This window comes from Octopus sinensis, linkage group LG24 (assembly GCF_006345805.1).
Source record: "Octopus sinensis linkage group LG24, ASM634580v1, whole genome shotgun sequence".
Classification (NCBI taxonomy): Eukaryota; Metazoa; Mollusca; class Cephalopoda; order Octopoda; family Octopodidae; genus Octopus; species Octopus sinensis.
The window spans coordinates 19,852,912-19,879,921 of record NC_043020.1 but is presented as its reverse complement, the minus strand read 5'-3'; the positions used below and the strand labels follow the sequence as shown (position 1 = coordinate 19,879,921).

Sequence of the window (27,010 nt, the reverse complement as noted above, 5' to 3'; positions counted from 1 at the left end):
AAATCCATTTGAGGATTTGATCAGCCTGGGGCTAGAGTAGAAGACGCCTAAGATACCTCACTGTGAGACTGATCCCAGAACCATGGAATTACCTATATGTGTGTGTATGCGTATGTGTGTGAGGATTCATGGCTTAGTGGTTGGGGTGTTGCTCTCACCATCACAAGATCGTGATTTCAATTCCTAGACTGGGTGGTGTGTTGTGTTCTTGAACAAAACACTTCATCCCACGTTGCTCTGCAATCACTTTGACGCCTGACGCATGGTGCACTGTGCACCCATTCAGACAATGTTGATTTGATTGCGAGAGTGAGCTCATGTGCGACACAAACATTTGATCACTATAAACAAATCATTTGTGCAGGTCGTTTACCAAGCTGAACGCTCATACATTGTCTTCGATGGGAGAATCTATCATGTATATACATATGTATATAATTGAATGTTAATACATATATTGTATGTAGATATATATATATATATTGTGTATGTAGTATGTGTGTATACACTATTTGCTCTTCCTACAGCATTAAGAGTATTTTAACTCTTATTTTTAGCAATGTAGATGCTGTGGCATCCTAAGTCACACTTAGTGACAATTTAATTTTTCCTTTATAGTATCACATTGTGCTTGGCTGTTTATACATACATATATATATATATATATATATATATATATATGGAGAGAGAGAGACAATTGAGAAAGGGGTAATTACGCACTATGTCATCAATATTTAGTTTGCCCTTCAAATTCTTGATGAGGGAACCGCATGTCTGATTAAACATGTAAGTGTTAATACTTGTAATTTTATTGTCTTTTGAACAGTTTAATTAGCTTTAAACATAGCAAGGTCTATAATGATAGTTTATTACAAGTATTAGTTCCTATTTAATGAAATTTAAGTGTATATTAGTCACTGGTAATTTGATATTATAACTTGTAGTGGTGATATATTAATGTACTCTTCCTACAGCATTAAGATATCCTTCCTACCACCTTCAAGATATCTTCAACATAAATGTCAGCATCCCAGACATTATAGCAGCAATAAATAAATTTTACTCAGCAGTGGGCCCTGATAAATTCTCTGCTAGTCTCCTGACAATGCCAACAGCAACCTGCATCTCCCTGGCTGATCTTTGGAGGAAATTTGCTAGATACAGGCTATAAACCCAAATATTTTCTTACAAATTTGTTGCTCCAGTCTCCAAAAAGGAAAATAAGAGAGTTGCAGTTAGCTGTCACCTGATCTCCCTCACATAATTAAAGTAAATGAGATGGTGGTTACATTAGGAATAACTGACTTCCTGGAGACCAAAAATCCCCTAAATTCCAACCAGTATGAATTAAGTATTTCCTGATAACCAGAACCTGACATGTTATGATTGTATTCTACTGAAACTCAACAGAAGTCAACAATGGTGTCCCCTAAGGGACTGTGTTGGGCCCACTACTTTTCATACTATATATGAATGACATTATAAATATCATCAAAAACAGTAAATATTCACAGTTAATTGGAGTAGTCATTGAACTAAAGTTCAGTCTGATAATGTTGTAAACCAAAGGAGAATAAAAAAAATCTGCTGCTGAACAAAATATGTCAATCAATTGGGAATATATCTATATAGTTTGCATATATTTTAGAGAGATTATTTAACCCTTTAGTGTTCGCATTATTCTACCAAAATTAATGCTTTTACATCCACTTTGTTTTGAACTAATCATGCATTATCTTGTAGCTATAAGATTTTGATGAGGTAGCTGTTAATTTTTAAAACGATATTGTAAGGTTGGTGTGAGAGACCAGATCTGGCCAGTTTGAACATAAAACAGGTAGAATATTTTTGGCCGGACATGGCCAGTTTAAATGCTAAAGGGTTAAGTATGTTGAAGTCAGCACAAGTTGTAAGTATAGTTCTTTTCTGACATGAAGGAGCATGGCTCAGTGGTTAGAGCATTAGGCTCATAATCATGAGGTTGTGAGTTTGATTCTTGGACCTGGCTGTGTGGTGTGTTCTTGAGCAAGATACTTCATTTCATGTTGCTCCAGTTCTCTCAGCTGTAGAAATGAGTTGCAATATCACTGGTGCCTAAGTGTTTCAGCGTTTGCCTTTCCTTTGGATAACATCAGAGGTGCAGAGAGGGGAGATCGGTATGCATGGGTGACTGCTGGTCTTCCTTAAACAACCTTGCCCGAACTTGAGCCTCTGAGGGTAACTTTTCTAGGTGCAACCCCATGGTCATTCATGACTGAAGGAGGTCTTTACCCTTTACCCTCTTTTGTGACAACTGACATAGATGGGCAGACGGGTCATACATTTTGTTTGGAAGATGAAAATATCTACTCTATGAAGACAGCAGCTGACAATATCACCATCACTTCTACTACAACAGCATGGGTGTAGCCAGGGTTTCAGTTGATGGAGTTTTCAATTTTTAAAACGGATCTACCATTTGTCACCTAATTTTCAAAAAACAATAAAATTAAAATAAATGCTTCATTATAATTACATTTGCATGGAGCTTTGAAGTGGAGGGGAATTTGTCTGAACCTGTCAAACCACCTCATTTGGCTAAGAGGACAGGGTAGGCTGTACTACAGCTTCTGCTTTGGTAAGATTCTCTAAATATTTATTAATATTACATTCTTTGTTTTCAGACTCCTCAACTGGTGAATTCTTCAAAGGCAGAGAAATATAGTGCCATTGCAGCTTCTGTCAATCATACGGTGATGATAACTGAAAGGTTAGCTCTTTCCACATTTATTTCAGTACTCTCACTTACCACTACCCTCCCCCCCCCCCAACACGTGTACCTGTGGGTGTCTATGTTTAAACAGCTATATAATGATGTACACACATTTATTCTTTGTTTTTAGTGTGCAGTCAAAATAGCATGGGAACTTCCTAATGGACATTTCACTATTTGTTGATTGTTCCTCTGAGAAAACAGGCTCATCTCCTTCACCAACCAATAGCATAACTGCTATGTATAGCAGTAGGCAATTAAGCTACTAGTATGGCAGATGGCTCAATTGATATATTTGTCAATGCTATTTGTTTGAAAAAGAGATGAGTATATCAACATCTTCTCTGAGGACTGGAAGAATGGTGGTAGCAGAAGGGGGACTCAGCAATATATATATCAAAAAGTTCCCAGACTAGTTCTGTAGGATGCGAACAGATGGCAGCACACAGTTGCATGTGCAGTGAGAGCTAGCAGTGACCTTCATGAGGCTGTGTACCAAGTAACATCGTTGTGTTTACATCACAAGTTGTGAAATTGGTATTTTTATGATCACATGTGTGCTGTAGTTTGCGATTTTGTCTGAAACATCGAGTCAAAGTCTGTCAAGATGTCTGTCAGTGTACTGCTAATGACCCATCATTATGTCAAGCATCAACACTAGAGACAAAAGTTGGGTCCACAAGTACAACCCTGGGATTTCACTTCAAGGAAGTGACCAAAATGTCAATAACTGATATTATTTTGAATGTTTCAGCTACTATGGGGAACAACTGTGAACATGATTTAGTCTTAATAGGATGTACTTCATTGAAAAGATTTCATTCAAAGAAAGACTTCATTGTACTGAAGAGGGAGAATCATTATGGAACTACAGTACGCTAAATGATGTGGAAATTTGTGTTATTGATTTATTTGGAATTGGTAGTGACATTGAGATGCTTACAATATTTACTTTTGTTTCTGTTCACAGAGGCAAAGTACATACTTGTGGTTCAAATGAACATTTCCAGCTGGGGCAAAAACCTGTGCCAGCAAATTGCCTTATTCCTACACTTGTTTGTTTGAAAACCTCTCGTGTGATAGGAGCCTGTACAGGCCAGTACCACACTGTTGTCTACACCCATGATGCTATCTATGCTGTTGGTTTCAATGGAGGACAGTTAGGTAAGTTTGAAAAGAGGACAATTGACTAAGTTTTGATAGATTGATGGAGAAGTTGACTGTTTTAATAATGGTGGAGCAAAAGGCAGATGTAAGTACAAGCATCCCTCAACTTAAATCAGCAATTGGTTCCAAGACATGTGTCTAACCTTAAAAAATAATGTAACACAAAAGTACATTTAAAAGAATTAGCTTATATCTGTTTGAATGAATAATTTGTACATATTTTCATATGTATTTTACTTGATTTTCCACCTCAGTTTTGGATTCTGAGTGTTTTTTTAAGTATATATGCTTTAAGTATTCAGATTACTCTGTTAAATATAGTGTTTGTTTATTTATATTGTTTTGAATTAATCATGCATTATCTCATAGCTTTGAGATTTCAATGAAGTGATTGTTTGGTTTTAGAATGTCATTGTAGGATTGAGGTGAGAAGCTGGATCTGGTCAGCTTCAACATAAAACAGGTTAAATATTTTGGCCGGATATGGCCAGTTTGAATGCTAAAGGGTTAAATATGTTTGCAGAGATTGATTTAAGGTCGAATAAATTGACTGAAATGGAAGTTTATTTTTTTCTATTAATTTCTTTAAAAAATAACATGTGTTTGAAACTGACATGTTGATGTAAGTTGAGGTATGCTTGTATTTTGATTTTAATGGGGAACAATTGACTATTTTAATGGGTATTAACTGAGTGACTTTCAATGGCGGGAGAGGCAATTAGTTAATTTCTAATGATAAACAATTGATGGGGTGACAATTTGGTAAGTTTTAATGGATGTGGTGAATAATTAAAATAGCTGTGTCGATTTTAATGAGATACAATTTGCCATGTTTTAACACATTACAACTGGATAAGTTTTGTTATGAAAACAATGGCTTTGTTTCAATAAAAAGTAATATTTGGGGTAAATCTTAATGGGGTACAGTTGGGTATATTTTATCAAAAGACATTTAGGCAAGTTTTCTTTTCTGTTATTTTTGTTTTGCTTTCTGTTTTAACTGGAGACACTCTGTGCATTGTATACATGCAATGGCATAGACAAAATGGTATAGATAGGGTGTAGATACAGTGACGCTAAAGCAGTTGCAGGAGTATAAATGCACCAGTAAAAATATAAAGGTAAAACTTAAGTACAGAGTTGAGCTCAGCACAAAACTAAGTACCAGGTTGTTCCTATCTTATAAGTGAGTGCCAAGTTGTGACCAGTTTATAAGTGAAGACCAAGCTGTGCTTGCTTAGTGAGTATGTGAGGATCAAGTTGAGCCAATCACCACACAACTATGTCCAGTAAATAACCATTTCTGTTCAGTGTCAGGTGAACAGGTAAAACATTATTTGGTGTAGTATGTTATCACTCTGCTTTCTTCAATTCTGTGTTGTCTTATCTTTGAGGTCTTTAAAACCTTCAGACCACATTGTGTCTTCCTAGTTTACTGTTTTTGTGTCTGGCCTGGAAAAACATTGATTCTGCATCCTCTTGACCAAGAGGCTCAGCAAAATTTTCATTGTTTTTGTAATGAGTCATAGCCTATGACCACTGACCACCTCTAAGTTCTATGTCCTCTTGTCTTGGAGGTCCAGCAAAATAGCAAATCTCATTGTGTCTCCTCTGAGTGCTATATATATATATTTTTCTTTTGTCGTATTGAGTCAACAGGAAGCACTATTGGTACAACATACCAATACCCCATTCTCCATCAGTTCTATGTCTACTCTTCTCATTTTTGAGGCCTGACAAAACACACCAAATCTAATTGCATTTTCCAATTTTTTTCCATGACAGGTCCAATGAAAGGAGAACATTATCAGAAGCAACTCTATCTACTACTTGATCTAGTAAAACTTGACCAAACAGTCAAGTGTGTTGAAAGTTCTGATGCTGCAACTGTCTGCCTCTCTAAAAATGGGCATGTTTATGTTTTCCATGAATTCCTGTCTCGGAAAATCACATCAGAGTAAGTGATTATACATCACTTTGATGTTATTATTATTATTATTATTATTATTATTATTATTATTTGCTGCTGCTGCTGCTGCTGTTGTTGTTGTTGTTGGTGGTGGTGGTGGTGTCGTTGTTGCAGCTGCTGTTGTTGTTGTACTGAATCTTCTTAATGATTGGTCATCTATGCTGAATGGAATACCTACTTACAAAAGCATTCCAGCTGTGACCATTTTAACTTGGATTCCATTGTTCAATGGGTTCTCTTTTAGTGGCAGTAGTGCTCTGATTCAAAGGAATTTATCTGCTATTTCTAGCAATTTGAGCAACCACATAGAGGCTGAACCCAGTGTTTAGCTGGTACTTATATTATTGGCCCCAAAAGATTGAAAGGCAAAGTTGGCTTTGGCAGAATTTGAACTCAGAACATAAAGATGGGTGGAATGCCGCTAAGCATTTTACCCTGTATGTTAATGATTCTGCAAGCTCACCACCTTTACTATTGCCATTATTGTCACATGTCACTGTACTATTGCCACTTGTTTCATCACCATTTTCACATCAACCAGTAATTCTGTGCTTCTGTTATATTATAGTTTGAACCTTGCCACAAGAATCACTTTGACTGGAGGAACCCTGAACTTGGAACATTTAAATATATCCTCATCTTCATCCAATTCCAGTTTGTTTCCAAATTCTCACCTTGTTATTCTAATATTTTGTAAAAGTCAAAAAAGGGTAAAACATTTTATTTCTTTTTTATTCTTCTTCAACTCTTTCACCTAATTCAGTCGTTGCACTTTTGAAGGGTTTACATGATCATATCAACCCTAGTATTATTTAAAATCAGGTACTTATTTTATGAATATCTGTTTGTCAAACTGCTAGGTTACAAACAATACTGCTTAATTAAGCTGTATAAAAACAAATACATGCACACATATTAACATCACTATCATCCTTTTAATGTCTTCTTTTCTACAACCACAAGGTATTGGTCAGTCCAACACTATGACTAGAAACACATACTCAAAGTGTCATGCTATAGGATTCAGCCGCAAACTATATGCTTGTGAAATAAACTTAAATGCTTTAAAGCCTTTAGTTAAAGCTCTTTATGTTCTGAGTTCATATCCCTCTGAGGTTCATTTTATCTTTTATTATCCCAGAAAGGGACAGTGAAGTGCTAGAGTTTATAAAATTAGCTGCCCCTCTCCTCAAATTTGAGACCTTTTGCTAAAATTAGATATATGGCAAACATGACACTTGAGCATGTCTTGTTATTGTTTAACCCTGGGTCAGCCATGATCAAATATATTATGATGAAAAGATGTTCTCGCCATGATCATCCCATCTGTTTCAGATAATAGGATATCATAGACTACAGTATCCAACCTAATTGAAAGTGAGACAGAAAGTAGACTTGGCTGTTGTTTCTAACAAATTGAGGCAACCTTGAAGATCACCTCTATTTTGTCAGTGTTGTTTCTGAGTCCACCCTGACTGAGCAAACATATGAACTAATGTGCTCCAGTCATGCCCATCTCATCTTTTTGGTCATGTATATAACTATATTATATGATGAATACATCCTATATTGAAGACAATTAGGTGTGAGCTGAGAGATTTGTTTTCTATTTCTATATAAAGCAACTACTGTTATGTAACATTGATGATGACAACAACATGATTTTTTTCCCCCTTTTCTCTGCTTTTCAGGTTTGTATCTGGTGGTCTAATAGTCCCATCATAAAATACTGTCGGTTTGGTTTGTGTGATTTCAATGTGATGGATATATGTTTGAGTAAGTGCAATATTGGTGTTGTCACAACTAAAGGAGAAACTTATATTGGCAAGTGGAAAAAAGCACAAGTGACTTCCAAAGAAAAATGTGAGTACTGTTATTTGATGCAAGTTTTTGTAGCACTCTAGTGTTTTCACTCTTCTGCCTGATCTTGTGATTCTTTTGCAGGTTGGCATTGAACACTGCTCATGCACCTGACCACTATTTTGTGTTTCTGCATTGATATGAGGAGGAGCATTTGTGGGACTGGTGGAGGAGGTGGAAGAAAATATTTCTATTATATATGCAAAATATTTCTACTCTATTGTCTATCAAACATTTCTCACATGATTTATGCCAATATTTTTACCAGAACATCTTTCAAATAACTTCATCCAATATTCAGTGTTCTACCAATATTCTACCAAGTCTCTACCAATACTTATATCTATATTGCTATTATGATATCTACCAATGTTTTGTCATATCTAACAATATTTCTATCAATACTTCTACATATAATTTTTGCAGCTCCTCTGAAGGAGACTCGCGTTCCATCCAAAGGCAGTTCCCTGAAGAAAGTCATGATTGAACACCTTCACATGAAGCGCCTTCCTTACGTCCATCGAGCTACACATCTTGCCATAAGCCATGATGAGAAGAACTTTGTTGTAACCCAAGCTGATCCTTTTGCAAGGTTTCTATTAACCCTTCTTTTTATGCCTTAGCATTTTTTCTTTCAGCCATGATGGTGATAGAAGAATTACTTGTACATATTTATTAAGTTAAGAAATTTGCACATTGTGGGAGCAATTTGTTTTTACAGCTGGGCACCACTCCTACCACCAGTTACTGTGTTGTTAAGTAAAAGTGAAACTTGTTTCAAGCCAGGCAGACTAAAACAAGCAGTTACATGCCTTGCCTTTGATTGCAATCCTCTGGTTATAATTAAATGCATTTTGGGGTCATTTTTAGCCAGGTCTTTCAGCACCATTTTTGTCTAAATTCCATTTTTAGGCAAAAAAAACAAAAAAAAAACATGAGTAGTGTGTATGGCAACTTTGAATAGTCTTTTTGATTCATAAGGCCACTGGCACAACCAGAATCTCAGAATTAATTCAGGAATGTTCAGCTTGCAAAAACAATAGCATTCAGCAGACAATTAATCGATGATTACTCTGAGAATTGAAGACATCATATTTGAAAGCCTTGTAACATTCCCAATTAACTCCTGAGTAATGGCCATGACTTCAATACCAGGTAACAAGTATAGGCTTGAACATTATGAATAAATGTGAATTTTGATGTGTAATACAACTAAGGAAACCAAAGGCTAATAATATTTTTTATATATCACATGATGCAATATCACAAAAAAAAATCAATATTAGTTCATAGCTGGGATCATTTTCTTTATCCTTGGGAAAGGTGTGAACACTACCCATTTCCCATTATCAACTCTCCCCCAGTAAATTTCATGTTTTTTGCTTAAGAAAATATTCTAACTTAGAAAATATAGTCTCTAATATGCACAACCATGGGTGTGTAGTAAAAAGTTTACTTTCCAAGCCATGTGGTTTCAGGTTCAATCCCACTGCATGGCACTATGGGCAAGTGCCTTTTACTATTGTCCTAGACCTACCAATGCCTTGAGAGTAGATTTAGAAGATGGAAACTGAAAGAAGCTTGTTATGTATATATATATATATATATATATATATATATATATATATCTGTATGTATGTACATAAATGTATATATCTTTGTGGTTGTCCCCTACTATAACTAGTGTTGGTTTGTTTATGTCCCCATAACTTAGCAGTTCAGCATGAGAGACTGATGGAATAAGTCCCAGGCTTAAAAGAAAAAAAATAAGTCCTGGGGTTGATTCTTTTCATTAAAACTCTTTAAAGTGGTGCCCCAGCATGGCCACACTCCAATGACTGAGACAAGTAAACAATAAATGATAATCACTAATCACCAGCACCACCATCACAACCACCACTGCCACCACCACCATAATCATCTATATCTTTTTTCCATGCTGGCATGGATTGGACTGGTTGTTATGAACCAAGTCACTTCTTAGTTAAAGTTAATGGCTTCCAAGATAGGTCAGAGAATATATCTCACTTCTATGTTCCATTTTTGGCATGTTTTCTATGGTAGGGTGGCCTTCTCATCACCTTCCAATTTGTAATGGATGCAGTTTATCAGGGTACCATCTTCAAGAATTTTGGTCTTTCGTGTTGATTCCTGCATGTATCTCATTCTTGTAGTTATTTCATCAATCTCTATTTATTGAATCACTAAGTTATATACTAAGTATATACCAAAAAGTTATAGAGAATACAGAGATTCTTTTATACTTATACAGATTAGCTTTATACTTAGCTAGTAGGTGTTGATTATTTTGATACATTGGATTAAAGGAGAAATTATAAATTAATATTTATTAATTTTTGAGAAAAATCTATCATTTATTATGTATTCTCTATAACTTTTTGGTATATAGGTGGTCATTGTGACCATCTAGCATTGATCTAGTTTTCTTGATACAAAATCTATTTGCCAAATAGCAGTAAACAGCTTCTAGGGCATTATAACCCCCTCTCTACTTTAATTTCTTTAGGAATAACTTTTGACATTTATTTCACCCCTATTTCTATAAATAAAAAATCTCTTTTATCTCCATTCAACCGAATATACCTCCCCACCTTCTAGCAGTTCAAAATAACTTAAAGAATATTCTTCAGTCAGAAGGTAAACTCTACTACCTTAATGTTCTTAAAATTCAAATCGACATCTCTGTCTATATACCTACCCTCTCTATAATGTTATCAATTAATATGAAAATATGTATTAATGGAAAACCTCTATAAATGGTTGATGAATGCTCAACATTTTAAAACTGCTGTAATACTTAAAATGTTTAATAAAATGATGTAGCGTGAAACGATCGTACCAAATTACTGAAGATATTCTTATTGCTTATTTTGATTATAATCACCCCATGAGTTTATATGGATAACACCATACAAAATTCTGGTGCAGCTAACTTAAGTACCATATTCATTTGAATCTAAAGTATATATATATATATATACACACATCATAAGGGAACTAGAATGGACAGCACAGATTTTTGCTACATGTGTTTCCTTAGCATCCTTTTATTCTTTTACTTATTTCAGACGTTTGACTGCAGCCATGCTGGAGCACCACCTTGAAGGGTTTTAGTTGAATGAATCAACCCCAGGTCTTATTTTCAGTCTCCTTTGCTGATATGCTAAGTTACAGGGATGTAAACACACCAACACTAGTTGTCAAGCAGTAATGGGGGAGGGGACAAACAAGCGCAAAAACATGCACACACACATACATACATATATCTATATGTATATATATGATGGGCTTTTTCAGTTTTCATCAACCAAATCCACTCACAAGGCCTTGGTTGGCCCAAGGCTATAGTAGAAAACACTTACTCAGAGTGCTATGCAGTGGGACTGAACCCGGAACTATGTGGTTGGGAAGTAAGCTTCTTACCACATAGCCACACCTGCGCCTAGTTATTTAGATTACTATACAATTGTTTAACATTGCATGCACTGACTGCTATATCAACTGGTTGATCGATTAGGAGTATTTATGTATGTAGTCTTTTTGAGTACCCTCTTAACCTGATATACATTGGCATAAGTATATGTGCACACGTGCTCACATGCATGCACACATGATGGACTACCACTTAGTATCCAGCTGTGTGATATCATTCATCATTCAACAAGTCATTTGGCCACTCTGCGGCTACTTTAGAAGACAATTATCCATGGAACTTGACTGGAATTACACCTGGAACCTCAAGGTTGCAAAGCTTACATCTTAATCCCGCTGCTATGTTTGTGCCTCCACATCATTTTGGCGAAAAATCTTTCCTTGGAATGCTGAAAGTCAACAACAAAATAAAATCCATTTCTCATCCCTTTGTACTGTAGTACTGTTCAAGTATGCCCTATCACTTTTTATCGTTCTTATCTTTCAAGGTATAACTGCAACTGGCAGACATTATTAGATGACAGATACAAGATGTAACTGCATCTGGCAGATTTTATTAGTTGTCAGGCTCATTCACCTACATATTAAATATAAAAAAAAAGTTTTTTCATGTTTTCTTGGTTTATTTCAGTTTAAAAGATTACACAGCTCAGAGAAATTCTAGAATGATCTCCTCCTTCAGAGAACTACTGGATGATAGTGATGACATGTCTCTAATACATGATGTACAAATCAAGGTTTCTCTCCTTTTTTAATTCTTTCTTTTTTTTTTTTCAAAACAGATATATATATATATATATATATGTGTGTGTGTGTGTGTATATATATATATATATATATATATATATATGCGTGTGTGTGTGTGTTTATATTATAATATTATATATATATATATATATATATATATCATCATCATCGTTTAACGTCTGCTTTCCATGCTAGCATGGCTTGGACGGTTCAACTGGGGTCTGGGAAGCCAGAAGGCTGCACCAGGCCCAGTCTGATCTGGCAGTGTTTCTACAGCTGGATGCCCTTCCTAACGCCAACCACTCCATGAGTGTAGTAGGTGCTTTTTACGTGCCAGACGAGGCTGGCAAACGGCCCCGATCGGATGGTGCTTTTTACGTGCCACCGTGGAAAACTGACATTCATGATGATGATAGTGGTGATAAGTCAGAACGTGTGGTCAACTCACCATTATACTGTAGTTAAAGATTCAAACAGATAACACAACCTGACAGCCAGCAAGGTGGGGACTTGTGAATATCTACATTCTCACCTGTGCAGGCATAGCTGGCATTACACCTGAATAGTGAAGTTTCCATCCTTCATCTAAGTTTATGGTAGAGGGGCCACTGACTATTTCTAGCTATTTGGTCTCCTCCATTATCTCCTGCTCTTTATCTGTAAGGGTTGTAACTTCCCAATCCCCAACCATTAATGGTTGTTTTCTCCTGGATCCACTACAGGGTGGGACACCTATCCTTTGTGCTTCCACCCAATGCCCTCCAGAAGAAGTTGCAGGCTTATTGCTACTTGTTTTGGCTTTGGGTGGACATTGAAATATATTTTTCAAACAGACCATTTTGCCTAAAACTGGAATACAGTGCAATTATTCTTTTGAACTCCTTTCATTTTGCAGTTTTTGGTGGTCTTATTTGCACCTGATATGAAGCAGGTATATGAATTTGACTCAAAAAAATAACAGCTAGTAATCTACAGACACATTTATTTACTTTCTCTTTCTTTTTCTTTTCCAGTCAGGATGCAAATCGTGGTTTGCTCACCGTTACATTTTAGCACACAACTCAAAGTACTTCCAAGCCTTAATACTGATCAATTCTCCAAAACAAATAGATGATGTTCAACTGATATCGATTCCTTACATTCACCCTGATCTCATCAACCAGATTTTGCAGTTCGTTTATACAAATACCTGTGATTTGTTAACCGTTGGCAAGCAGTTTATTTGGAGTGTGGAGCCTCACATACATGTGAGCCAGTGTCGGTTCTGTAGAGACAATCAAATGATACAAACTGAATCCACTGACCCTATTGAACTCCTTGTGCATCTGGCAAAAAAGCTTGAACTTAATGAACTCGTTCAAAGGTTTGTTAAGTAATTTATATTTTAATTTTACTTCAGTTTTCTTTTTATTTTTGAATTTCTGTCATTTTAAAATTATCTCTTCAAAGTCAATGTGCAAAGACAATTAAATGTTAATTACTAATATTTTAGGTGGTGGCGTAGCTGTGTGGTAAAAAGTTTACTTCTCAACAACATGGTTCTGGGTTCAGTTCCACTGCATGGAACCTTGGGAAAGTACCTTCTACAATAGCCCCAAGCCAACCAAAGCCATATAAGTGGATTTGGAAAGCAGAAACTGAAAGAAACTTGTATTATTATCATCATCATTATTATTTAACATCTGTCTTCCTAGCTGGCATTGGTTGGACAGTTTGACAGGAGTTGTGAAGCTCCACTGTCTGCTTTGCTATGGTTTCTATGGCTGGATGCTCTTCCTAGTGCCAACCATTTTTACAGAGTGTAGTTGGTGCATTTTATATGATACCAATGCTGGTGAGGTCACTTAATAACTTACAAGACAAAGATCCATCAACTGAGATGGGGAGTAATATTGAAAGAGGTGATGAGAACAATTGATACAAGGACAGAAACAAATGTGTTGCTGTAGAGGAGATATATGGCTATCCCAGTGAGAGGGGTGAGAGAGAGGGAGAAGATAGAGGTGAAAGTGTACCAGGGCATGCCTTCAAGGTACAGGAACGTGAATATAAGTGTAGAGGTAGAGAGGATTGGACAGGGGGAATGAGCAGGGGGTTCATGAAAAGAGAGTAGTAGATAGAGGGGAGAGGAAGGGGAATGCAATGAGTAGTGAACATGGGTGTACAGGGAGTGGCAGGATCCCAATAATACAACTGGGGAGGAAAAAGAGAGAAATGACAAAGCTGCATTGGGCTGCAAGAACAGTGGGGATAAGCACAGAGCATCATGGGATATAGTTTGGTTCGTTGGGTGGGGTGAATTAATGTAATGTGTGGGTGGGAAGGACATAATATACTACACTTCTAGAACTCAATTTCATTGTGGTGGTTGGGTCTTCTCAAGAATTTCATATTGTCAGAAATCTCGATCTCTTGTCTCCTCTTCTGTGAGGTTCAACATCTTCTGATCAGCTTTCACTCCTTCATCCCCTGTCTTCCTGGGTCTCCCTCTTTCACAGGTTCCATCTACTTTCAGCAATCAGCACTTCTTTATACAGTTGTCCTCATCCACATGACCAAACCATCATAGTCTTCTCTCTTGTGTACTACACCTGATTCCTAACTTTTCTTGCAGCACATTTGCACTTTGTTGTACAAGCATAGTGATGTTACACATCTGTTGGAGCATACTAGCTTCATTCTTTGCCAGTCTTCACATTCAGGACCCACACCTTACTACCATGCAGCACAGACATTCATACACAAGCATTATACAATCTGCTTTTGTTGCCAACTGAGGTTCTCTGGACTTGCTCTATTCTATTCTTATTCTTGCAACTATACTTTCAAAACATCCTCCTCCACTGCTAATTTGCACACCTAGTAACAGAAACTATCTTCAACCTCTAGTGAACCTCCTGGGCATTGTAGAAAATCTAATCCTCATGTGTCCATAGTGTTTATTATTCCTATACATCTGCCACATACAAAGACTAGTTTTGTGTCCATTGCTTGCATTGGGTGCATGGAATGGAATTTCTTCCAACACCTTTCATATCTATTGAGCAGGGCCATTTAATTGATGGAAAGAGTCTTATCTGTTTTCTTGATAACTACAACTTTGATCTTTGCTATGTTAACTTTAAGGCCCTTTGATTCCAAGACTTGCTTCCATACCTGGGATTTGTTTGTGTGTGTGTGTATGTTTGCTTGTGACTTGTAAATGATCATCACTATCATACAAGCAGTGACAGTCATTTCCAGTATTCTGTGAGACCATGTCTGACCATGGGGAAATATTACATTGCTTGGAAACAGATGAAGGTTGGTGACAGGAAGGGCATCCAATCACAGAAAATCTGCTTCAAATAAATTTTGACTCATGCAAGCATGGAAATTGGACATTAAGGTAATAATGAAGATGTTGATGATGGTGGTGGCAGTGGTAGCAGCAGCAGTGGTGGCAATGATGATGATGATGATGATGATCCAACACCAGGAATTTCTGAATGGGTGGACAAGATGTAGTCAATTAAATCAGTCCTCACCATTAATTCTCCACATTACTTGATTGGCACTTTGTGTCATTGACTCTGGAAGGATGAAAAGAAAATCTAATCTTGGCAGGAATTGAACTCAGAGTATAAATGAAAGTAATTAATTTCCACCAGACAGCTTGACTGCCATGCTCTTGATTCTGTCAAAGCCTTTTTACTGTAGTAGTAGTAGTAGTAGTAGTGGTGGTAGTGGTGGTGGTGGTGGTGATGGTGGTAGTATTAGTGGTGGTAGTAGTAGTAGTAGTAGTAGTGTAGTAGTAGTAGTAGTACTTGTCGTTGTTGTTGTTGTTGTTGTTGTTGTTTAGTCCCCGATCCAAACTGATCAAGCAGATCCAGATTGAAGCCATCCCAACGGTAGCCATCCTATTGCGATTTTTATTTTTTTTTACTTTAGGTATATTTTAATAAGGACATCATTATTCAAGACGTGCTTCCTTTTATAAGATAGTAGGGTAAGATTTTATGGGCATTTGTTTACTATTTCATGCAGCTGAAGCAGACACATAAGGTTCTTTTGTTGGCTCATCCTAATTATGTGTGAAATAGTATAGGATCCTTTCTGTTTGTTGCTTTTATATTCTATATATTCTGTTTGTAAGCCAACACAACTAGAATTGGTGGCAATGGTGTGCATGGAACCAGGCTTCTGGAATAATGTTTGATGATGATGATAGTTCAACAATGCCTTTCTCACTCTCACATTAACAACAACTCTAGTATCAACAACAAGAATGATACAAGATAAATAATTCTTGTTCCCTAATATTAATAATCTTTTCTACTCTAGGCACAAGGCCCAAAATTTGGCGGAGGGGGCCAGTCGATTAGATCTCAGTATGCAACTGGTACTGAATTTATTGACCCCAAAAGGATGAAAGGCAAAGTTGACCTCAACGGAATTTCAACCCAGAACATAAAGACAGACAAAATACCACTAAGTATTTCGCCTGACTTGCTAATGTTTCTGCCAGCTCACTGCATTCCTAATATTAATAATGTATGAAACAATGGTTCAGTTTTGATTTTTTTTTCTGTCTTTTGAAGGTTAGATAATGTGTGTCTGTATGAAAATAAAGTTTACTTCAAGAAGAAAGTGAGAAAGCTTTCATTCAGTGAACCAAAATTTGATCGATCAGCTTTGTAAGTATTTAATATTGACATACCCAGACTCTGCTCACCTCTCATATAATAAATTTCTACTTCAAATTTCCTCTAAGTTTAAAAGCTATATTATACATTACAATTCTCTGCCGTACTCTCCGATACTGCTTTATACTGTACTGCTCCAAAACAGTTAGAATGCAACTTTTCTGTAAGAGAGCAGCTCTCCACCTTTGTAATAACACTATCATCTTTTCAATCAGTAAAGTGAAAGCAAAATAATACAGAGAAAATGTTTATGCCATGTGATGAGATTTATCAGAGATTTACAAAAAGCTACATAGCAGCAAAGCTAGGCATGGCTATTTTGGACCCATGCATTTTTTATTGTGCATTTTTATGCAAATACTGTATTATGTCACTCTCTAGTAGCAGCCCCTTGGGAGTATTGTGAGCTCCCAGAAGGATAACAAATGTAAGGAGGCACTATAGAGAGTACTGAGTGTGTAATGATGGGTGGTGGCATGATTTTTCTTTGAAATAAAATATTTGAATCAGATACAATACTTATATGTTAAAAACATTTCCAGAAAAAATCTTTGACAGGATTAAAATGAGTCAGACATTGTATTATTAGTGAGTAGAAACATGGCTGATGATATGCCAAGCTCCTATAGAATTTCATTATATAAGTTCCTGCTTTCTTTACTAATCATTTGTCTCTTTGTCTGTCTGTCTGTCTGTATGTATGAACGTATATACAGACAGGCTGCAGAGAACAACTGATTCCTTCCAGTCTCGTGCCTGGTCTCAGCATGGCATCTCAAAGCAAACAAAAATTGCTGTGTACCATGCATGTGTACTGACATTGCTCCTTTACTTATGTGGAACAAGGACCCTTTACAAATATCATGTAAGGGTCCTTGAATGTTTTCATCAGAGATGTCTCAGACACATTCTGAATGTTGGCTGGACCTTAAAAACTCCAGATACACAGGTCCTGAGAACAGCTGATATCTTGAGTATTGAGGCGATGGTGCACAAGCACTGGTTACATTGAACTAGATACCTTATTAGAATGAAGGATACCAGGATCCCTAAGGAGATGCTATATGGGGAACTTGTGAATGGGAAGAGTTCCCAGCAGAAACCAAAGCTGTGAATTAAGAACTGTGTCAAGTCCTCATTCAAGGTCTGTGATATGCAGGATACTGACTGGGAGAGCAATGCCTGTCATTGCCACAGATGGAGGAAGCAGGTTAAAGATATATGTCCATTCATGAGGATGGCCATCATCATGAATGTACATACAGACAAATGTATTTCTCAACACTATCATTAAAGACTGAACAAAAATATGAATTGCTATTCTGTCCATCTCTCTCTCTCCCTCTCTCTCTCTCTCTCTCTCTCTCTCTCTATCTATCTATCTATCTATTTGTCTATCTATCTATTTATCTGTATACTTAAATATGTATAGACATACACACAGGTGTCTACTTATGTACATGTTGATAATAAATTACTTTGCATAGTTAGCTTCTATTTGATTAAAACAATTTGCTATTTTTACTCTGAAAAACATAGGGAAAGAGTATAAAATGCCATTCTCATATCTTTCTCTCTTGCATTCTCTGTCTCTCACTCATATTCTTTCTCTCTCTCTCTCTCCCTGGCCAGCTCAGTTTTGTCAGATGTGACAATCAAGTGCAGTGACAGTAAGGATCAGTTCAAATGTCACAAGTGTATCCTTGTAGCTCGATCAGAATATTTCAGAAGTATGTTCTCTTGTGTTTGGAGAGAGGTAAGTCATTAATCATTTATTACTTGCACACATGCACACACACACACACACACACACACACACACACACACACACACACACACACACACACACACACACACACACACACACACACACACACATACACACACACACACACAATACACACATGCTTATACAGTTGACATGTATGCAGCAACTTTTACAGCACTGTGCAATGAATGACAGCCTCTTCATCTCTGTTCTCTATTTTCTCTATAGACATCTACAAGTACTTTAACGTTATCATTTCCTGCTGATGTTCTGGAAATTTTCCTCTGGTACCTCTACAGTAATAATATACCCAATTTAAACGGTAAGTTGATCGTTGTTGTTGTTGTTGTTGTTGTTGTTTAGCCTTCAGTCAGTCCAAGTCAAGCATACTTGTCTATGACAAGTGCATGCGTGCTCACCTACACACACACACACACACACACTCACGGAGTCATGCATCCATTCATTCATTGAGACACGTGTGTATGATATAAAAGATTGTACTTGATCTTTGATTTCTTGCTTTATATTCTAGATTGTATCTTACTGCAAGAAATTCTGGCAAAAGCTGAAGAAACTTTGCTTGTTGATCTAAAACACCTCTGTGAAATCCAACTTATCAGAGCAAGTAAGTCAATTTTCTGTCTTTTTTTTTAATAGTTACCTTGTTAAATTAATGTGTAAGTGGCTGAGTATTCCATTGTCAAGTACAATGTAACACTATGTGATGACAAGGCTGAACCTTTTGAATTAGTTTCCATCCACACAGTTTCACTCACAAGGTATAGGTTTATCAGAGATTATAGAAGATAACATTTTCCCATATTACAGAGATGTACTCGCATAGCAAGTGATTTGATCTGAGATTGTGTGCTGGAACGAAAACAATTGCAGCGTGGAAGGTGTTTGTAAGCCATTTAAGAAACACACAATAGATATTTTCCCATATCTATTATATAAAATCCGTTCTGTCTGTCTGTGTGTCTTCTAGGATCTCGGGCATCCTCCATCCGATTGTGCTCAAATTTGATATGTAGATACCGACGGTATCAGGGCATGTATAAGGCTTGAAAAAATTACAAAAATCAATTCCAGGTGAAAATGCGCTCAATAAAGCCGTGGGAATGTGCATTTGTACGCACAAGTACATCAGCTGTTGCGATCAATACTACATGTAAGCGAGAAAAATTCTCTACTTTTGCTGGTGTCTCAAATTTAGGTTAAATCAGTGTTTCTCAAAGGGGTGGCCTATGGGATGGTCAGACAAGTTGTTTTGATAAAATTTGGTTTAAATGTTTGACAACTCAGCACTGTCCATTGGACAGGGTGGGGGTGTTTCGCTAGTATATAATATACAAGGTGGTATCAAAAAGTTCCCAGGCTAGTTCCGTAGCATGCCAACAGATGGCAGCATGTGGTTGTGTGCACAGTGAGAGCTAGCAGTGACTTTCATGAGGTAGTGTACTGAGTGACATCACTGTGGTTATTTCGCAAGTTGTGAAATTTGTGTTTGTGTGATCACATGTATGCTGTAGTCTGTCATTTTGTTATGGACAGGAATAAAGAGCAAAGAACCAACATGAAATTTTACTTTACTTGAGATGTCTGCTACAGAGAGATTAAGCATGCTTTGGCAATCTTATGGCAATAAGGCAATGGGTCGAACACAGTGCTTCGAGTGACATGGGTGCTTTAAAACCAGAACATCCCTGGAAGACAACAAGCAATCTGGAAGACGTGTCACCCCTGGAAGTGTGGTATTGTACATCGAGAATTCATCTGCAACATTTTGAAGCATTAAAGGGAAGTCATTCGGTGAAAGTGACCAGATGTGTGGAACACAAAGAATTGGATTCTTCACGACAACAATGCACTCTGTCACCCAGCTCTCTTCACTTGTGAGTTTCTTGCCAAAAACAACATGGATTTGCTTCCACACCTGCCCTATTCACGAGATTTAGCAACTGCAGACTGCTATCTCTAACCCTCTAACCCAAGATGAGAATGCAGCTCAAAGGTCTCCATTTTAACATCATTGTCAAGATCCAGAGGGAATTGAAGAAGATCCTTGACTCGCTTGCGGAAAATGAGTTCCAGGTTGGATTCCATAAGTGGTAAGAACACTGGGACTGGTGTATTGCTGTGCGAGGTAACTATTTCGAAGGAGATGATGTTAAAACTGTGGCAAATAAGTTATTTTTTATTAAACAAAGCTAGTCTGAAAACCTTTTGATACAGTCTTGTATTGGTATGTGTATAAATATGTGGTGCACCTGAGCACTGTATATAATAATTTCATTATTATTTATTATATATATACACACACACATATATATATATATTATATATATATATAATGTTGCACCCATGATTCCAAGATCATGGTTTCAATTCCTGGACAATTCTAATTCTGGCTTGGTGCCAGTATTAGAAACTGATGCTTAATTACTAATCCAAGGGTCAGGTTTACACTCCCTCCCCATCCTGCTCCCTTCTATGTTTACTCAGTTGGTAATGAATCTCAAAAATATCTTTATTTCTCCTTTGCCAGTAAATATGAATAATATTTTTGACCTTCTGCGATTTGCCATGATATACAGTGCTGAGAATCTTCAAAGGACCTGTCTTCAAGGGATCTGTGATAATATTACTCATTTTCTGGAATTAAGGTAAGTTGTTACATTAAGAAATTTGTATAGGATTTATTTTGTGGGTGGATCAGCTTTGGGTTCAGAAGTCAAATAATTTTTGCAACTCTTGTATTGTGTGTGTGTGTGTGTGTGTGTGGTTACGGGCATGGCTGTAGATACAGTCATGTCTTTGTGGTAAGAAGTTTGCTCCCCAACCACATGGTTCTGGGTTCAGTCCCATTTAGGCTAAATGTTGCTTCTAATTTAGCTGATAAATTCTTTCAGGCTTTAGATAAACATATCCCTAAATCTTGCCCATATCATAACATTTTTAATTGGCACACAGTTAAACTAGCATACTCTACAATACCCAATATTGCTGAATATATAACTAGATTTCATTCCAGTAAATTAAACTGGATAGCTAATAATAATACAACAAATAATAATACATCCAATATAGCAATCTCTAGCAACATAAACAATCCAAATGTAACATCTGCTGCAAATAATCAATATACCATCATACCGATGTTCTTAATTTCAGTAACAATATTATTAATGATAATGCAACTAAACTTATTATACCTACTAATAATCTAGATAAGTCTACTTTTTGTAACTGCCGTAATAAATCTATGTGTCAAATTAATAACCAATGTATTAGGAAAAATATAATATTTAAGTACCCTATCACTGCTCTTGGTAAAGAGCATGTCTGCATTGGTGCATCCTCTTCCTCATTCAAATCACGAATCTACATTTTTGTATAAAGAAAAGACTATTAATTCATCTCAAGCTAAATTCATACATTCTCTCATAGATAAAAATATTGAATATAAAATTACTTGGTCCATTGTATGTAATGCACAACCATATAATAGTAGAATAGATGATGTGGGCTCTGTGTATCTGAGGCATTCCATACTTATAAGATTAATAAACCTAAATCAATTACGATTAATCAGCATGAGGAACTAATTATAAGATGTCAGTATTTATATATTGAATTAAAAGCAGCTCTGATAACGTAAACTTTACTGATGTCACATACTTAATGTCATGTGTTTGGTTTATATGATTATTGGTTACTCGATTCGTCCAGAGAAAAGTTCTTTTCAGACATTGAGTGTTAAAAAACACTGAATACCTCGAACCAGATGAAATGAATTACCCCATAAGTGAATGAGAATATTGATATTTCACTTTTATTTCACTTCATCAGGTGTACGGTGCCAACAAGTTGAAATAATAAAAACATTCATCCCCACTATCCTCGTTCACCTAAAGGTGATTTGCTTCATCTAGTTTGTGGTATTCAGTTTGTTTCTAACACTCAATGTTTTAAAGGGATATTTCCTTGGATGAACCCTGCGGCCAATAAGTGCATGAAACCAAACACATACTTTAAGTCAGTAATATTTTGCCGAATCTTTAGCAGAATTAGAGAAGAGGCAAGAGTAAGGAAAGCAAGGATGAAGTGTCAGTTAGGTTGTGAAGGTGGAGGTAGAGGTGGGGTATGTGGGAGTGAGTGTAAGGGATGGGATAGGGTGGGATGGGTAGGGAATGTGGGGTTGGATTATGTAGGGGTGGGGTGAGGTTATGAGAGAGGGTTGACGATGAAGGGAGAAGAAGGTGGGTAGGAGTAAAGAGAAGAGAGAAGTAGAGTAGGAGTGAAGAGAAGAAGTAGGAGTTGGAGCAAGAGAGGCGAGGTGGGTGGGAGGAAGTAGGTGTGAGGGGAGAGGGGAGGAGGTTAGATGAAGAGGGAAGGAGAGTTGAGCCCATGTGGCACAAAGGAGCGAAGAGAGAAGATTAATCCCTGTTCACGGTGCAAATGGGAGTCCAGCTTTCCCCACTCTCACCTCCCCCACCTCCCAACACCATCACACCACTACTCCATACACCACCAAACCACACATCACATCACATAACACCACCACGCACACACTAGCACTGACCATTTCCCAGCCTCACATCCACACACCTACACATACACATGCACACATCAAGGTCACCAGCCATCTTCCACGTGCACATACATACTCTCTTATACACACATGCGTGCACACCTCCATTTTGGGATCACCACTACTTTATTATCTCTCCTTCTTCCTAGCTCTCCTGCCTGACCCTTCTGTCCGGCATTCGCCATGATAGATTGCTAGCCACTACACAGTTTTTATTTTCTCTCCTTGTTCCTTTCTGTGGAAGAGAGTAGGCTCGAAATGTCAAAGACTTTCTCACTTCCCGAGCATTAAACTAATACATCTGTTTGTTGTCTACATCACCTGTCTTCGTCTTTTTTTTGTGTGAATTCTCTCTCTCTCTCTCTCTATGTATATATGTATATATATATATATATATGTATATGTATATATATATGTGTGTGTATGTATATATATATATATATATATATATATATATATATATATATATAATGTATATATAGATATATATAGGCATCTTCGTAATTTAGCGGTTCGGCGAAAGGGTCCGATAGAATAAGTACTAGGCTTACAAAGAATAAGTCCTGGGGTCAATTTCTTTGACTAAAGGTACTGCTCCAGCATGTCAAATGACTGAAACAAATAAAAGAATAAAAAAGTAAAAGAATATATATATATATATATATATATATATAAAGGGTAAAGACCCCCTTCAGTCATGAATGACCATGGGGTTGCACCTAGAAAGTTACCCTCAGAGGCTCAAGTCCAGGCAAAGTTGTTTATGAAAGACCGGCAGTCACCCGTGCATACAGATCTCCCCTCTCTACACCTCTGATGTTATCCAAGAGAAAGGCAAACGCTGAAGCACCTTGGCACCAGTGACATTGCAACTCATTTCTACAGCTGAAAGAACTGGAGCAATGTGAATTGAAGTATCTTGCTCAAGAACATACCACACAGCCTGGTCCTAGAATCATGATTATGAGCCCAGTGCTCTAACCACTGAGCCATGCACCTTCACATATCTGTGTGTGTATCTGTCTATCTATCTATCTATCTATATATATATATATATATATATATATTAATAAATGTATTGAAATTATCTTCCCTTTGAGAGAATTCAAATCCATGTGGTTGAGAACGAAACTCCTCACCATTATAGCCATTCTTACTCATCGTAAAAATTTAGTAACAAGCTACCATGAAAATATCTCCTATATAACATCTTTTTATAGAATTGAATCACACTCATCAAATCCCTGTACAGAATTATAATGCTCTCATTGTTGTGTCCCTTATCAGAATGACAATTCTCCATTGATCACATGTTCTTATCCTTTTACAGATTGCTTGATCCAGTTGAAGAAGAAGTAATGTATGAGATTTCCAAGTTTTATAAGGAAAATGTAAGAATTCATCAAATTTTCTTCTTAACTCCACCATGAATTTCATTGAATTTAGGTTCAGGCAAGGCTCTGTGGTAAGAAGCTTGCTTCCCAACCATGCAGTCTCCAGTTCAGTTCCATTTTGCAGCACGTGTCTTCCACCATAGTCCTGGGCCAACCAAAGCCTCAGAAGTGTGTTTAGTTGACAGAAACTGAAAGAAACCCATCAAATATGTGTGTGTGTGTGTGTTTGTCATGATGGTGCCATTTTAAAAGCGCCCAATATGCATTCTATGGAGTGGCTGGCATTAGGAAGGGCATCCAACTGTAGAAAAACATGCTGAAACAGACAATGGGGTCTGGTATGGCCCCTAGCTTTACCAGCTCTGGTCAAACTATGTAACCCAAGCCAGTATGGAAAATGGATGTTAAATAATGATGATGAGATATATACACACACACACATATATGGCTTTTGTCAACATGGAGACAGTCTTTGACAGGGTCCCCTGCTCCCTTATCTGGTGGTCAATGTGGAAGCTAAGGATAGACAAGTGGTGAGTGAGGGCTGTACAAGCTATGTACAGTGACGCTGCCAGTAAGGTGATGGTTGGCAATGAATATAGCAGTGAATTCAGTGTTATAGGTAGGAGATCACCAGGGCTCAGTTCTCAGACCTCTCTTGTTTATCTTAGTTCTCCAGGCCTTAACAGAGGAATTCAAGACCAGCTGCCCCTGGGAGCTTCTTTACGCAGGTGACCTTGTTCTTATAGTTGAATCACTGCCTAACCTTGAGAATAAATTTCAGGTGGGGAAACAAGGCCTTTGGACACATAAGAGGTGTAGCACTATCACAAGAAGGTCGGCAGAGAATATAGTCTTTGTGTGTGGAAAACGTGCAGGAACAATAACCACTAAAAATGTGCAGACAATAGATTCACTCAAATTCACTCAAATGCTTGGAAGGATCTTCAGAAGCAGTTGATAGCTTCTTTAACCTAAGAGACCAAGTTAGCAGGGGTAGAGGAAGTTCTGATAGTACGGTTGTTAGAATAAGAACAGGCTGAGCAAAGTTCAGAGAGTTTCTACCTTTATTGGTAATTAAGGGCCTCTCCCTCAGTGAAAGGTAGATTTACGATGCCTGCGTATATACAGCTATGTTACATGGCAGTGAAAAATAGGCTTCGACTACAGAGGACTTGCAAAGGCTTGAAAAAGAAATGAAGCCAGCTTACTTGGTTGGATAGTTAATGTCAGTGTGTATGCACGATGGGGTGTACATAATTTAAGAGGAAAACTGGGTAGAAGAGGCATCAGATGGTGTGTGCAACAGGGAAGTCTGCACTGGTTTGGTTATGTGATGCGTATGAATGAGGACAGCTGCGTAAGGAAGTGCTGAACTGTAATTGTGGAACATACCTGTAGAAGGGGTAGACCCAGGAAGACATGGGACAAAGTGGTGAAAAAGGATCTTCAGACACTGGGCTTCACTGAGAAAATGAAAAGGGACCGGGAGTTGTGGCAATTTGCTGTACTTGATAAGACACGTCAAGCTAAGAAAAATTATTGTCTTCCCCACACATAGAGGCTTGTCCTTTCAGGTGCCTGTGCTACAAAAAAAAAACAATAATAATAATAATAATAATTATTATTATTATTATTATTATTATTATTATTATTATTATTATTATAATAAACATTGTCAACTTAAAACTCTTAGAATTGAAATATTACAAATTTAACAGAATCTTAGTTCTCAGATTCAGGTCTCCTTCCCCTACAACACATCATTGATAATCATAAATAACATCCATAGTAAAACAGCCAATTTACTGTTATTTAAGGTTTCTGGATGCAACTAGGAAGAGTTCACATAAAAGAAAGCAACACTCACCATCATCTTATCACCAAATTACTTTTAAAACAAACTTCTAGTTTTCTTATGTTTTGACAGACACTTTCTAGAACAATACTCTGTGCAAAACCAAAAATGTGGCACCCTAGTTGTAATACTAACTTGTACTTCTAACTTGTCTCTTGATGTACAACTTGTACAAATACAAAGCAAAAGCCAAACATAAAGAGGGGTTGGACAAAATAATGGAAACACCTTAAAATTTCAAACAAACTTATTTTAATATGGGGTAGGATCACCTTTGGCAATAATTACAACTTGAATTCTACGAGGTATGGACTCATACAAAGTTTGAATTGTTTCCAAAGGAATTTTTGTCCATTCTTCAGCTAAAACAGTCTCCAGTTCTTGTAGTGATGATGGTGGAGGATATCAACTCCTTATTGTTTTTCTAAAATGCACCATAAATGTTCTATAATATTCAGATCTGGGGACTGAGGTGGCCAGAAAAGATGTCCAACTTCACTTGTGCAATTCAGTAACAACTTTAGCTGTGTGAATTGGTGCATTATTATCCTGAAAGATTGCGTTTCTCTCCGGAAACAGTTCTGCAACCATAGGATGAATTTGATCAGATAAAATGCTTAAACAGTCTTGTCTATTTATTCTGCCATGAAAGGGAACCATTGGGCCAGCAGATTTCCAAGATATAGCCCCCACAGATCATCACAGATCCTCCATGTTTAACAGTTGGAAGTAGGCAGTCTGGGTCAAATGCTTCTTTTGG

At 37.0% G+C, this 27,010-nt stretch overlaps 1 protein-coding gene across 1 annotated transcript in view; it reads left to right on the top strand.

The window, feature by feature from the left end:
• Positions 1-27,010, top strand: part of LOC115223997 (inhibitor of Bruton tyrosine kinase) — a 51,116-nt gene that overhangs the window by 10,290 nt on the left and 13,816 nt on the right. The window contains exons 6-19 of the mRNA XM_029794779.2: positions 2,664-2,749; positions 3,723-3,916; positions 5,705-5,876; positions 6,457-6,598; positions 7,580-7,751; positions 8,175-8,340; positions 11,833-11,938; positions 12,962-13,311; positions 16,529-16,624; positions 18,266-18,389; positions 18,630-18,723; positions 18,937-19,029; positions 20,953-21,070; positions 24,329-24,389. Of these exons, the coding sequence (XP_029650639.1) occupies positions 2,664-2,749; positions 3,723-3,916; positions 5,705-5,876; positions 6,457-6,598; positions 7,580-7,751; positions 8,175-8,340; positions 11,833-11,938; positions 12,962-13,311; positions 16,529-16,624; positions 18,266-18,389; positions 18,630-18,723; positions 18,937-19,029; positions 20,953-21,070; positions 24,329-24,389 (1,974 nt within the window). The remainder of the gene's footprint in view (positions 1-2,663; positions 2,750-3,722; positions 3,917-5,704; positions 5,877-6,456; positions 6,599-7,579; positions 7,752-8,174; positions 8,341-11,832; positions 11,939-12,961; positions 13,312-16,528; positions 16,625-18,265; positions 18,390-18,629; positions 18,724-18,936; positions 19,030-20,952; positions 21,071-24,328; positions 24,390-27,010) is intronic.